Here is a 14,808-nt window from a genome sequence, read left to right as displayed (position 1 = left end):
AATTGCCTGTCAGCAGGTGAGGCTCACTCGATAAAGTTTGGGAGATGTGTGTAATTTTACTTTTTCGATTACCCTTTACTGATCTTCATTCCAGAACGTAGTGCTTCTTCACCTCCCTCGCTGTTTGAAATGCTCACTGGATTATACACCAGGATACAGCACGTGGGCCTAAACATCGACGTGATGTATGCTGGACTTCTTTCGCACCGTACGTAGCCAACCGTGCGAGTCGAAGGTGCGAATCTCTGCATCGTCCCAGACCTACGGGGAGGCTGGGCAGGCACTGTCCCCACCAGGGTGTTAAACCGACACGGCTCGGGTTCCAGGCTCAAACGTTACCACGATACGTGAGCGGCTTCTCGACTATACAGCCTCAGACCGGTGACCCATACAGCCCTCGCAAATTCTCCACTGTTAAACTATGACGAAGAATCCTAAAACTCACGTTTAGCTGCTTGTCAGTCGACTACTGGGTGAAGGCTTCACCACGCAGGGATTGTTTGTCCATAGTGAGCGCGGCTCGGTGACGGGGAGACATCGCCCTAGAACATCACTCACCGCTGACATTGTCGACAGTCGAAAATCAAACTCGGGCTGCCAGATTCATCGCGCAGTGCGCTCGCCGCTCCACCGCCGCTCCCGTCTTAACAAGGTTCACTCCCCCCCCCTTGCCTTACAAGCGAGGCGAATAACCGTGCTTACATCGATGCTTCAATTGGCCATAGGTCAGCTGCCTGAGGATCCTGCTGTGTCGCCAAATTGCCGGGGCGGCTTGATAACGCGGCGCTTTGGTGAACGGTTCACTGGGCAGCAGCAGCAGCAGCTCTGTTGCTGTCACGGCCGCGTTCGGCTGCTGTCCGCACGTGGGTGCCGAACCCCCGCGCGTGCAACGACGTGGGACTCGGTGCATAAATCACTTCGGCGACCGCATTTGCGTTTAATTGGGGGGGAAAGCTTCCCTCGTCCCCACCCCCCCAAAACAGCAAAAGTTAATTGACGATGGCGCAGACAATGCAATAAGCTCCGTGATGGATTGGAGCAGATGCCACTTAGAGTAATAATTCAGAAATTATGACTTTGCGATGCCACTCGTGCATCACGCGCGGCGCGCCGAGCATCCTCAAGGTCACGGGAGAGAATTAACGAGAGGTAAAATTAACGCGAGAGAAAAAAACAACGCGCGGGAACGTGATGTAAATTGGAAGATCTCGTTAAGATGATTTCAAAACTCTCTTCCTCCGAGTGACCTTGATACACCTTAAATGCATCATCTGATAGGTGCTTATTAAGCCCTATTTAAAGCCACGAGGGACGAAAGCTCTCTGCTCATTAGTCAGAGAGGTTAAGAAAAAAATAATGACAGAATAGACTTTGTTTATCCCCGGAAGCAGCAATGAGTTTCAAGAATCGGCATCTTATGCGTGCGTGGCTAATTCCTGATTTGTACTCTTTTGCCTGTTGGCTGCAATGTGAGTACTGTGCCGAGAGTAAACCCAGATGCGTGGGGGGACAACACGTCGAGGTGTGTGCCCCGACGCGAGTAACCATTCTTGGTGTACTCTTTGGGTCATTCAGTCAAGTCACGTTAATATAAATAATAGATCACGACGTTGCGATCGCAACGCAAGCAAACGTCTTCAGGCGAGAGAGAGGAGCTCTCCTCTATTATTTCTGTTTACGTGACTTGACCGAATGACCCAAAGAGCGTGAATTCCTGCAGTCACGAAAGCTTTAAATCAAGATTCACTCTTGGTGTGCCACCACGTGCTTGGCACGCGCGCGACGCGTCGCAGGCGAGTGTCGCGGTGCGTGCGCGACTCTCGCGACTCTCGCGACTCTCGCGACTCTCGCGGCTCTCGCGACTCTCGCGACTCTCGCGACTCTCGCGACTCTCGCGACTCTCGCGACTCTCGCGGCTCTCGCGGCTCTCGCGACTCTCGCGACTCTCGCGACTCTCGCGACTCTCGCGACTCTCGCGACTCGAGCGGCTCGAGCGGCAGGGCGACGAGCAAGCGCGTCGCGGCGCCCGGAGCGGCTGACGTGCCCGTCACGTGCACGCCGCCAGGTGCGTGCTAGCCACTCCGTGTTGAGAGCTGGAGTGAGCATCACGCTTAGAGCCACGGGCCACTGGCGTTGAATAACTGTATAGAGAGAGAGAGGAAAGAGAGATGTATTCATAAGAACTATGAGAAAAATGAGAGCTAGGATCGAGATGCATTGAGACGAGCGCTCCATGAGTGAGCTGGGAGAGCGATGAAATCGGGAGGTGGGTGTGAAGGATGTCTCTTCAGTTGACGGTCGACGTTCGAAATGGACTGCAACCCTCAAAGGAACTGCGCCCCCCCCCCCCGTCGCCCCCAACCTCCCACCCCGTGATCCGTGGATCAAACAAATAAATCGAGACGCCGGTGTATGGCAGCCAAGAGCAGTTCATGCGAATGCCGTCGCAAGACGTCACGCGTTTGGCGCAAACGGTCCTTAGCTGACTGTGCCCGATGAATAAATGGATGAAAAGAGTTGTTTTGGGTTAGATCGCGTACATTGTCGCCTACGTGTTGTTAAACTGAGTGTATGAAGTCTGGCGAGGTGGAGCGCATGGGCATGACAACGCTCGTGTCCCCAACGTCTACCCAGACGCACACGCTCGCTGACCCCCCCCCCCCACACGCCACCACGTGGCCTGCAAGGTGTGACCGAGGCCGCTCGCTCAATTATTCCACAACGTTCGCGTAGTCAAGCCTGACTTACTCACACGTGGAATAATGAAGTGGATTCGTTTGAACGCCGCAGCTGGCTGCTGCTGCTGCTGAGAGGAATAAGTCCGAGTGATGTCGCGGGGTCGGTTTTGGCCCATGGGTCGTAGACGGTGGTTTGGAAGTCGGTGCTTAGGTTCGGACGGCAATATTTGGGGACGCTGTTCTGGGAACTATTTTCGGCACGCCGCATCCATCTCGCCTTCTTGTGGATAAAACATCGACGGAGAAGCGAAGCCGCGTGAACGTGCGCCCGCGGCTTAACGTCAAACAAACGGTTTTCGCCGCGCAGATTTTCCTGCACGGGAACAACCTGACGAGCCTGCACCAGCTCCTGCACCCCGAGATCCTGCCCTCGGAGTTCGGCGGGAACCTGCCCCCCTACGACATGGCGACGTGGGCACGCGCGCTGCTGGGCCCCGGCTACGACGACAACGACGCGGAAGGGGCCGGCGCGCCACACGCCACGCTCGACGGCGGCGGCGGTGACGGCGGTGGCGGCGGCGGCGGCCTGCTGATCGTGGGCCGGCCCGGCGCTGCTGAGGAGCAAGAAGACGGCGGATGTTGCTCGCAGCGCCACATCAAACGGTCGGTTCTTTTGCGCTCGGGTGACGATCGCCGATCGCGTCGACTGCAATTGGCGCGCGTGAATGCCGCGCATCGACGCATTTCTGTTTGCGGTTAACATTTCTGATGAATTACATTTAGGTGAATGCAGGGTCCTATCTTAGCTTAACGAGATCCGTGTAGCGCCTTTACCAAGGCGCTTTACAGCGACCATAAAATTGTACATAGCATGATCATAATTTGTAACGAAGAATTAGGTTATTGTAAGCGGTGGTGTAGTTATGATGCAGTAAAACAAGAGAGATTCATAAGGAGGGGTTAGGATAGGCCTGGTCGTAGCTGCGGGGGGGGGGGGGGGTAACATAAAGCTGGGGAGGCTGAGAAGTAATGAGGCATCATTGCATTGGGAAGACAAAGTGGGGGGCGGTGGGGGCTGGAGCCAGGAGGGAGAAGTGGGGTGGGGGGGGTCTCCGCACCGCCGACGACGTCCACTGAACGTCCACGCAACGTCCACGCAATGCAGCAGCGGAGTCCCCGGGGGAGGGGGGGGGCGACGAGGAAGAAAACTAAGATGCAAAATGAGACTATGAAAATGACACGTGTAATCAATTCTTGAATTGATTTCAGAGCCCAAGTTGTGACAATTCATTGAACCGCTGGGGGAATGAATCATCGCATGCCGATGCATTGCTGACAGCTATTGCAGATGCTCGACCTGAATGTAAATCACATTAGCAACATAAAAATGACGCCCGTTTTGTAATCCACAGTTGGGTGACGGCCTCCCCATGCCATTCGTAGGGGTTGTTTGTTGGTCTACAGAAGTGCAGCGCAACAATGGGATTGTACTGCTGTGCCCCCTGCTGCCTGCCACGTAGTAGCCCATGTAACCTATAACGTGACGACAAGGCCATCCGTGCACTGTTGAGGCTCAACCCCGTTTAGATTCCGAGATGTGAGAGGTCGAACGCGCACTGCAGGTGGCTTGGTCACCAGGCACCGTTATCCCGGATCATTCAGCTTCCCTTGCATCCTCCGCCCGTCGCTTTCTTCTCTGCACGCCATCGCGGAGGCGCACGCGCTCCAACCCTTTTAAGTGGTCAATTAATGCTTTCGTTTTTCATCTTTTTCAAATGGGTGTTGTTTCAAACCCGCATTTTGTATGCTGTTTGTTGTGCTCACCAACCGACCTGTGGGTGGGTGCGTGGGTGGGTGGGTGCGTGGGTGGGTGCGTGGGCGGGTGGGCGGGTGTGTGGGCGGGTCCGTGGGCGGGTGGGCGGGTGCGTGGGTGGGTGCGTGTGTGGGTGGGCGAGTGCGTGGGTGGGTGTGCATGGGTGAGTGGCTGAGTGGGTGGGTGCGTACGTGCGGCGTAAACTGATTGTGTAAACAATTGTTTATTTCGGTGATGATTGCCAGATGTTGGTAAATTGTCCCTTGCTGCAAATCGGTCAGGGCTGCATGCCCAGTCGCTGAGGCAGGGAAGATGCCTGTGAACCACAGTGCATATGGGCACGTCATTGCTGCTGCCGTTATTGATTATAATTATAATGTGGAGATGATTATGATAATGATGATTACCTGTGGTAAAAAAAAAAACTATTCAAAAGGTGATTAAGCTATTATTTTCTATATTTTCACTTTCTCGATTAGGACGGTTGGTTACATATGGTGCGAAAGACGTTCAACATACGTGTTACATGCGTAGAACATACGTCCAACATACAGCCAGCGAGCAACACCAGATGTTAAAAAATTGTCCCTTGCTGCAAATTGGCCAGGGTTGAATGCCATATCCATGTGAATCGCAGTGGCCAAAACCAATTCAAAATGTGGGAGAAAAAAAAAGTTCCACTTGGTTTTGTAACTTTACTTTAGATTTTGTTAAAGCGAACGATACATTATCAAGCTAGAAGAACAGTTTAATTTAAATCGAAGAATATTTTTTAAGTGGAACCATTTATAGAAGCCTCCCGACAGATGCGACGGAACACAGCAAACAAACTACCCACGTTGGTTAGCGAAATTGTTAAACTGATTGAAATTTGTTGGATGACGTTGACATTCGCCACGCATTTGTTTAATATTCTCACTGCAGCTTAGCTGGGTTAATCTTTTACGAATTTAGGCTTCAAATTATCCTCACACCCCACCCCCACCTCGCCACCCTCCCACCTCCCCCCCTTCACGAGTTGAGGCCAGACTTGACTATTTAATTGTATCATGTCATGCTGCATTATAAAGGCACCTCAACTGGTTTCTGGATCACGTGACCTAACCCGCAGACCTTAAATTGCAATCACGTCGGGGATGCCATTGCAGTGTAACGGTGAGAACATTCGCGTTGCACGAAAAAAAGCCTCACTCTTTCAAAGGACATCTGGTTATCTTGGAATAGTAGGCCAAACGCTGTCTGAAGGGTGCTATCTAGAACTCTATACTTCCATTACGTACTTCATATTCGCATCTCATCAGATGAGCATTACCATTTTACTTTATTTTACGCGATTATGGGCACTTACCTGCTTTCGGAACGCTAGTTTGTGTTTTGCCTGCTGCTTTTCAATCCTGGGCTGATGAGCCAAATCCTGCAATCTGCGTCGGTTTCAAGGTTAAAAGATTCGGAGCAAATGAGCCCAGACGCAGCAGAATGTACAATCGCATCACAGCGTGCACTTTTGGCTTGGCAAGCGATTGGAAATGTCATTAACTGTTTCCGGATGAAACTCTTTGTTAACACGAACAACCGCAAAAAATAAAACGCGTCGTAATTACGAGGTCCTTACTCGACTCAATGTGTCATGGCCCACGTCCGCGGTTCCGTCTGTCAGTGCCGCAATTCTTGAGCGAGGGACAGTTAAGCAAAGTCATTTTTTTTTTATTATCTTCGATACATTTGTGCATAAATGTGTTGCACACTCCATTTACTCCGTTAATGACAACACGTCCTGCACCAGCAACGTTAATGTTAGAAAGGTTTTTTGGTTTGTTGCAGCATTGATTTCAAATGTTCCTCGATGTTTTGCACATATTTTGCACTTAATCTGCAAGTTCACAAGATGTCGTTGCAGTTTGCCAGGTCAGTCTGCCAAGCTGGCAATGCTGAGATTCTTAGTTCGAATCTAGGCAAGCTTCCTGTCTTTAAACCGGGCTCTTAATTGTAGCGAGGTGATGATCTGGGCTCGGTCACCGATGACTGCACAAAAAAGATCGTGTTAAATGTTGATATTGCATTCAAATTGGCAGGCACTGTGCGTACATATATGTCACCCTGCCTTGGTGCAGAGTGTTTAGTGTCGCATTGTCCCTTTAAACCGGGCAGGTGGCTCAGCGGTGGAGTGAGCGGCTCACAAAGTTGCGGAGTTCAGATCCTGATTGGGGGAGGGGAGCTTGACTCGACCCATCAACACTTTGTGGTCAATAAAATCAGTACCACTTTGTGAGAAAGTCAGAATCAGAATCTTTATTTATGCTGGAAGAATCCGATTATCTATGAAGCTCTTTTTTTACAGATGTCTGGTAAGTCAACAGTGGTTGTCCTGTAGATAGACTCACCCCCGCCATAGGCATGTGGAATTTCCACCACTGGCTCAGATCTGTGAACAGGAGACGGGCATTTCTGCATTTGAGCAGAAAATCACCTTGACGTCATTTATGTGCACTTACCAAGGGATGAACTCTTGTTTTTGAACGTTTGCTACTGGAGGTGTTTCAAAACTTTTATTCCTCACTGTTATTTTTCAATTATTAAAATAAATGTCCCATACCTGTGTAGTGGGTACAAATGGAGAGGGAGAGAGACTTCTCTGGAGGCAACACGTTTATCATAACAATAACAAAAGCCCTAACACAAAGGGGTATCTGCCCCTTCCACCAGGTAACCTAAGCAGGATGTCCCTCCGGGCTGACGAGGCCCTCACACAACTGGGGAGGCTACCAGAGACCGGACCCCGACTCAGGTCCGGGTCTTGTCTTCGGGGCTTCTCTTCAGGTCTTCAGGTGTGCAACAGCAGCCGGACCCGTTCAGGGGTCCGGCTTATATAGTCAGTCCCGGGGCTTACTCCGCCCCTAAGCCACGCCTCCCTTCTCGAGCCTTCGAGAGGGACCTGGCCCCGTGGTCCCCCAGCCCCCTCTTTGGGGGCCCCGGGCCGGTAGCTCCGGTTACCAGGCCTCCGGGTTCATACAGAGTGTCACGGCCCCCTGTGAACCCTTCCACCACGCCTGGCACTCTCGCCCCCTATACACACAGCCCGGCTCACGCATCATGCAGTGGCATCCCATGATGGCATCCCACGATGCCACTTCACCTGTAAGAAACTTGCAGGGCAGGAATGGATTTTCTAATTTGAGGTGCGGTTTAAATGACAGCCCGGGCCGGTGGCAAACGCAGCCGCCGGGGGAATGAATCCGACAACCCTGAAGCTTCAACGCGCAGCCACCGTGCGCTTCGTCAACCCTTTAACCAGAGCTGGCGTGGCCTGAAGCAATCGAGCGATGTCATCAAGCAGAGTAGTTAGGTTTAAAAAAAATCCTGGCGTCTTTTCTCGGAGCTTCATTATTATTATTAAAGAAGCTGTTAATAAGCTGCTTGTGCATTCACGTGCAGTCTTATTCTGGCAGCACAAGACGCGCAGCAATGAATGTTATAACTCAGAGCGGCGTCCGTTTTTTTTTTACCGCATGTGGCAGCACATTGAGATTTATGATCGCCTTTACGAAGGAGACCCGGGACCCCGCTGTCACGAATATATATACCCAGCGCCCAACGGGGGTATATATTTGGTACATTGTGGACGGCAGAGGGAATAACAAATACATTGTTGGACTGTACTTCTGTGCGCTTCATCCGTGCTTCCAGTCTTCATGCACCAATCCGCGCTGACCGGCGTGGTGAAGTATGGTCAAGTAACCCAGACGCACATTCAATCAGCATCCTCACCGTGGACTTGTGGTGCCCTTTATCCAACAGTTAATCGACAACTCATTTCTGCGTATTGAGTCAACAGTGACCACCTTCCACTCAAATAAGCATTGAGGCAGTGACCATCTACAATTTACAGCCCTAAGCCTGTGGTATAAATTCCATGTTCCTTTGACAGGGGCGAGTATATCCATACAACAGCCACTGTTGACTTCCAGTTCACTCTTGCAAGTCATTCAGGTCACTATCGCACGTGAGACTATCCTGGTTGTTTCAGTGCTCGCCTGTTTGAAGAAAATAAACTCTAAAAATGATTGCAAAGTGGTAGGTATTTTATCGATCCACGAGGGATGATGAGCTGAGTTGACCCCCCACCAATATGTGGACTCACAACCTACCGATTGCGAGCGGCTGGCTCTACCGCTGAGCCACCCGGCTGAGTTAAGCAAATATGTTATTTTTAAAATGCTTTCCAGATACCGTGAGGTATGGAGAATACCACACCAACGTAGTCGCGCGTTTATTCTTAAGCGTGACGCACGTGTTGCTCTGTGCGTTCAAACGGCCACTCAATGAGTGTGGGATGCCGCCCGGCGGCGGCAGCGAGCGGGCCTCTCGCCGACACGCCGTGAGCTGCCCCTGGCCCAATGGCTCGCGTTTACGCCTCTCGCCACCACCAACACAGCAATAGCAGCAGCTGCTACAGCTGCAGCAGCTGCAGCAGCTGCAGCAGCTGCAGCAGCTGCAGCAGCAGCAGCAGCTGTAGCAGCAGCAGCAGCAGCTGTAGCAGCAGCAGCTGTAGCAGCAGTAGCAGCAGCAGCTGTAGCAGCAGCAGCAGCTGTAGCAGCAGTAGCTGTAGCAGCAGCAACTGTAGCAGCAGCAGCAGCAGCAGCAGCTCGTGTGGATGCCCTTCCAGTTGCACACAGCGGATCTGCATAGGTTGCTGCGACTGCACCCACAAGATCACACACAGCCATCATCATCATCAGCCATGTTCAATCCACTCGTGGATGAAGGCTTCCTCAAGCATTCGCCAACTCTCATCAGTGTCCTGCGAGACATTTCATTACCCGTTTGATGCTTACGCGGCACCGTTACAAATGAGATTTTCCACATCTATAGATGATCTAAGATACCTACCAAAATAGATAAATAACCCATCTACTCCCTCGACAATGGGCTGACTTCATCGCTCGTCTCTGCAGTGGCCATCCTCTGCGGCGCGTCCCCTCCTCTGGACGCATTCCCGTCGAGAGTCTCGGCCACGCAGCGACCCGCCCGGCACAAGCCCACTTTGCTTTCCATAACAGTCGATAAAATTTGCGTCGTCTCTCTCGCACATTTTCCAATCCACTGGTCTCCGCGTGATTCCAAGTTCGCACCTCTCCCCCAAGCTCCTCGCTGTGTATGCACCTTTCAGCCTTCGCTTAATTATCTTCGGTATCGTCCGCGTTTCTTAACCACACGTCATCCCAGGTGGTTATGCAAAAACCTCGCAAGGCGTGGACACGCATGAGCTGGCTCCAGTCATGCGGACGTTTAAAGGAATTTGCTGACCTTAGCTGTCAGTAGGTTTTGAAATCTTCAAGTAAGAATGTTAAGGCAGGCATAATGGGAAACGTGCTGATATTTTAGATTTTGTCCGACGTGCGTTTCCCGCTTTTTAATAGCAGAAAGCAGCGTTTGCTGCAGGCGTAAGCGTACCGTGGCACGGGGGAGAGACGGATGTCTGCGCGTGACGGACAGAGCTCACGCAACGCGTTCACGCAATCATTAAGGACGAGCGCTTACAGATGGGCGCGAACGCACGAATATTAACGTTAGCTACGCCTGCCCAAGCAACCATTCTGTCGGGAAATACCGCGTTTGGCGGTGGGGCAAAAGCATAAACAACAGCAACAACAACTTAACAACATTCAATCATGATTTTAAGCTTTCACGACTGCTGGAATTCATACTGTTTGGTTATTTCGGTAAAGGCACGTAGATAGAAAAATAACTAATGGATCACTACGTTTCGATTGCAACACAAGCAATCGTCCTCAGGTGAAGATGAAAAAAAACTGTTGTTGGCCGACTCTCTGAGTTGCATTACATTTCTAATTTTGATAAGTTTGATCTTTTTCTTTGTCTCTCTCTCACCCTGTTCCCTCTTTGAATTTCACCCCCACCCTCTCGCCCGTTATGGCAGCCCCCTCCCGCTCCCTTCCCTCCCCCCTCGGATTAGCCGAGGTATGCCTCGCTCTGCGATCTTACATTGACTTGCAAATTCCATCTCTAGCCCCGCCCACTTACCCTTGGGTTGTACCCACCTCAAACCTTTAAAACCTTTGGCTGCAGTAGCCGTCCTTCGTAGGCGCTCGCTAACGCCGCTTGCCCCCGAAAAGTCTGTTTATGCTACGAGGGGGATCTTTGTTTTTTGTGCGCAGGTCCCAATCGGTGGTGGAGCGTGGAACCCTGCAAAGCGTCGACAAAGAGGAAGACAACACCCAGCCGCTTTTATCCCTCGACTGAGCGCCCGGCGAATTACTTCACCCACAGCCAATCATCGTCGTCGTCGCTGCCGTCTCACGGGAACGACGGCAAAACCACCGTGCTCAGGCCGGAGTCTCGGCAGATGCCGCTGCTGCTGCTGCCGCTGCTAACCGACGAGAAGCGTTGCCAAGAACGTTGAGACTCGACGAACCAAACAGAGCTACAATAACTTTTGGTGTCACGCACCTTCGTACATTTGCAGGGGAGAGCAATTGCAGTGGCGATGACTTCACCGCGTGTCCGGTGTTTGCGAATTGCGTTCCCCTGTGTTGTTGCCAGTATTCTTTGCTCCTCCTGCAGTGGTTCAGACTGCCCAGTTGCCACCGCTGCTGCCGCTGCTGCTGCAAGATTCCTGTGAACCGCGCTCCCCACCCGTCACGCTCGTGGCTAGTTCTGCATTCTCCGCGCCAGGGTAGTGATTCACCGCTCCCACTACCACCACGTGGCAATGAATGGCCACGGCCCAGAGCCACGCTTCCATTCAAGGGTCGCTTTGTCGTCTCTGTTTTTACCGTCTCGGCATCGTGGCTTCTCATCTATTTCTGTCTCGTTTGCACAGTTTTGGTTTGCTCCATTGAGCTTGTTTAAACTTTTGCATATCATTTGCATATCATTTGCATACATCGGATTCTTACACTGATGATTCAATGCATGTAAGGCCAGATAACACATTTTAATCTATGAATCGTTACACCCTGATCATGCGTATAACAATGCACCGATTCATTGCTTAAGGTGCAGTCCTACACTTTTGATGCACGCATACAATTGTGCGTGTAAGACAACGGTGTGTCATCAATGCTGGTGACGTGAGTTATTATTAATGAGTGTTATATTAAAGCTGACAGTGTGCGTAAGGCAGCCGGGACAAATGAGACCGCTCAAACGAGCAAGACAATACAAACGAGACGGTACAAACGATCAAGACAAAACAAACGAGACGGTACAAACGATCAAGACAAAACAAACGAGACGGTACAAACGAGCAAGACAAAACAAACGAGATGGTACAAACGATCAAGACAATACAAACGAGACGGTACAAACGATCAAGACAAAACAAACGAGACGGTACAAACGAGCAAGACAAAACAAACGAGACGGTACAAACAATCAAGACAATACAAACGAGACGGTACAAACGATCAAGACAAAACAAACGAGACGGTACAAACGATCAAGACAAAACAAACGAGACGGTACAAACGAGCAAGACAAAACAAACGAGATGGTACAAACGATCAAGACAATACAAACGAGACGGTACAAACGAGCAAGACAAAACAAACGAGATGGTACAAACGATCAAGACAATACAAACGAGACGGTACAAACGATCAAGACAATACAAACGAGACGGTACAAACGATCAAGACAAAACAAACGAGACGGTACAAACGATCAAGACAAAACAAACGAGACGGTACAAACGAGCAAGACAAAACAAACGAGATGGTACAAACGATCAAGACAATACAAACGAGACGGTACAAACGATCAAGACAATACAAACGAGACGGTACAAACGATCAAGACAAAACAAACGAGACGGTACAAACGAGCAAGACAAAACAAACGAGATGGTACAAACGATCAAGACAATACAAACGAGACGGTACAAACGATCAAGACAATACAAACGAGACGGTACAAACAAGCAAGACAAAACAAACGAGACGGTACAAACGATCAAGACAAAACAAACGAGACGGTACAAACGAGCAAGACAAAACAAACGAGACGGTACAAACGATCAAGACAAAACAAACGAGACGGTACAAACGAGCAAGACAAAACAAACGAGACGGTACAAACGATCAAGACAAAACAAACGAGACGGTACAAACGAGCAAGACAAAACAAACGAGACGGTACAAACGATCAAGACAAAACAAACGAGACGGTACAAACGATCAAGACAATACAAACGAGACGGTACAAACGAGCAAGACAATACAAACGAGACGGTACAAACGAGCAAGACAAAACAAACGAGACGGTACAAACGAGCAAGACAAAACAAACGAGACGGTACAAACGATCAAGACAAAACAAACGAGACGGTACAAACGAGCAAGACAAAACAAACGAGACGGTACAAACGATCAAGACAAAACAAACGAGACGGTACAAACGAGCAAGACAAAACAAACGAGACGGTACAAACGATCAAGACAAAACAAACGAGACGGTACAAACGAGCAAGACAAAACAAACGAGACGGTACAAACGAGCAAGACAAAACAAACGAGACGGTACAAACGATCAAGACAAAGCAAACGAGACGGTACAAACGAGCAAGACAAAACAAACGAGACGGTACAAACGATCAAGACAAAACAAACGAGACGGTACAAACGAGCAACACAATACAAACGAGACGGTACAAACGATCAAGAAAAAACAAACGAGACGGTACAAACGATCAAGACAAAACAAACGAGACGGTACAAACGAGCAAGACAATACAAACGAGACGGTACAAACGAGCAAGACAATACAAACGAGACGGTACAAACGAGCAAGACAATACAAACGAGACGGTACAAACGATCAAGACAAAACAAACGAGACGGTACAAACGATCAAGACAATACAAACGAGACGGTACAAACGAGCAAGACAAAACAAACGAGACGGTACAAACGATCAAGACAAAACAAACGAGACGGTACAAACGATCAAGACAATACAAACGAGACGGTACAAACGAGCAACACAATACAAACGAGATGGTACAGACGAGACGGGCGGTTCTGGGATGAGAGAATCGTCATCAGAATCTCGAGGTGGACGAGGACCGTGGCATCACGTTGCACGCCACTGGTGCCTCCCCACGGCGCTGTGACGTCACAGGGGTGGGGGCTGGGGATGAGACGGCTCCTGGCACGGGCAGCGAGCCGCACGGCGCCCTTTGACCCCGTGTCTTTGTCCAGTTTTCGGGCGAGCTGGCCCGAACGGACGGCGACAGGGCGGGCACGAGAGAATCGGTGCAGACGGGGCCCGAAGAGGGTTTGATTCTTCCGTTGAAATCGTCGTGAGTGACGGAACCCGTTGCACGCGGTCCCTCCCGTCGGATGCGGGTGGTGGCGGCGCGTGGCTCGACGCGGCGTCGAAGGGCGGCCTCCGATTGGGTGCCGCGGAGTCGCCCGCGCGTGCAAGGCAGGGGTGGCACGTGACCTGGGGCCACCGATAGGCTCGGCATTTCACGCCCTCCCTGTTACATTCGGAGGTAAAACAAAAATCAACAACAATATTTTAAATGTTTTGTTGCTTTATTTTATTTGCCTACACGTGGTGGTCAAGTGTTTTCTAATTTTTGTTTAACGCATTGCCATAACCATCTGCTGCTAATGTAAATATGTCGCGACTTTAGAGAGGCCGGGTGTTCAGAAGTAAGAGGTTTGCCCTCCGCAATACGTTTGAAGTGTTTATTGTCTTTGAAATACTTGCTGGTGAATCTCATTTTACGCTGCCTTCGGGTGACGTGTGTGTTGTGAGTGGCACGTGACGAGTATTACAATCTTGCAGTAAAAGTGGCTTTCAGCAAACGACGTTGCTGCTCTCTCGTCCGTGACTTTGTGGATTTACAGATATTGGTTGATTCTCCAAATCGACGAATGAATTGGAAATAGGACGTGGAGAGTCGTATTGCATTCGCTTCAATGTGAACAAAAGTAAAGTTATGACCAATTTCTGAGGGACATGTTATCGTAAATTTTTTAAAAGCATTGTAAGTGTGCATGAATCTACTTACTTAGGTTAAATTGGTTTTAAGTTCTGTGGTAGGCAGGACAACGAGACACACAAGAGAATAATCAGTACTTGGACAAGTTTTTTTGGTCGCAGAAAAGCGTCACGAAGGGGACGTTACCAGCGTCTTGAAGCGGAAACTCGTGGCTTCGAAATGACCGGCGGGACACAACCCTGGACCCGAATGTAAATAACAAGGAAGGAAGAAACACGTTTATAACAGAGCAATGGGGAAGGTGGAATTTGATTGTAACGAGGAGGAACGACATCCCAAATGAATTG

The 14,808-nt window shown here is 50.2% G+C and overlaps 1 protein-coding gene across 1 annotated transcript in view; it reads left to right on the top strand.

The window, feature by feature from the left end:
* LOC144719160 (clavesin-2-like) overlaps positions 1-14,327 on the top strand; it is a 33,473-nt gene extending 19,146 nt beyond the window's left edge. Inside the window, exons 4-5 of the mRNA XM_078595031.1 lie at positions 3,046-3,341; positions 10,668-14,327. Coding sequence (XP_078451157.1) covers positions 3,046-3,341; positions 10,668-10,752 — 381 coding nt within the window. The 3' untranslated portion in view covers positions 10,753-14,327. The remainder of the gene's footprint in view (positions 1-3,045; positions 3,342-10,667) is intronic.
* The last annotated feature ends 481 nt before the right edge of the window (positions 14,328-14,808 follow it).

The sequence above is a fragment of the Lampetra planeri genome, chromosome 5 (genome assembly GCF_965212315.1).
Source record: "Lampetra planeri chromosome 5, kcLamPlan1.2.h2, whole genome shotgun sequence".
Taxonomy (NCBI): Eukaryota; Metazoa; Chordata; class Hyperoartia; order Petromyzontiformes; family Petromyzontidae; genus Lampetra; species Lampetra planeri.
The sequence above is the reverse complement of the archived record's forward strand: the minus strand, read 5'-3'. Positions and strand labels throughout refer to the sequence as shown.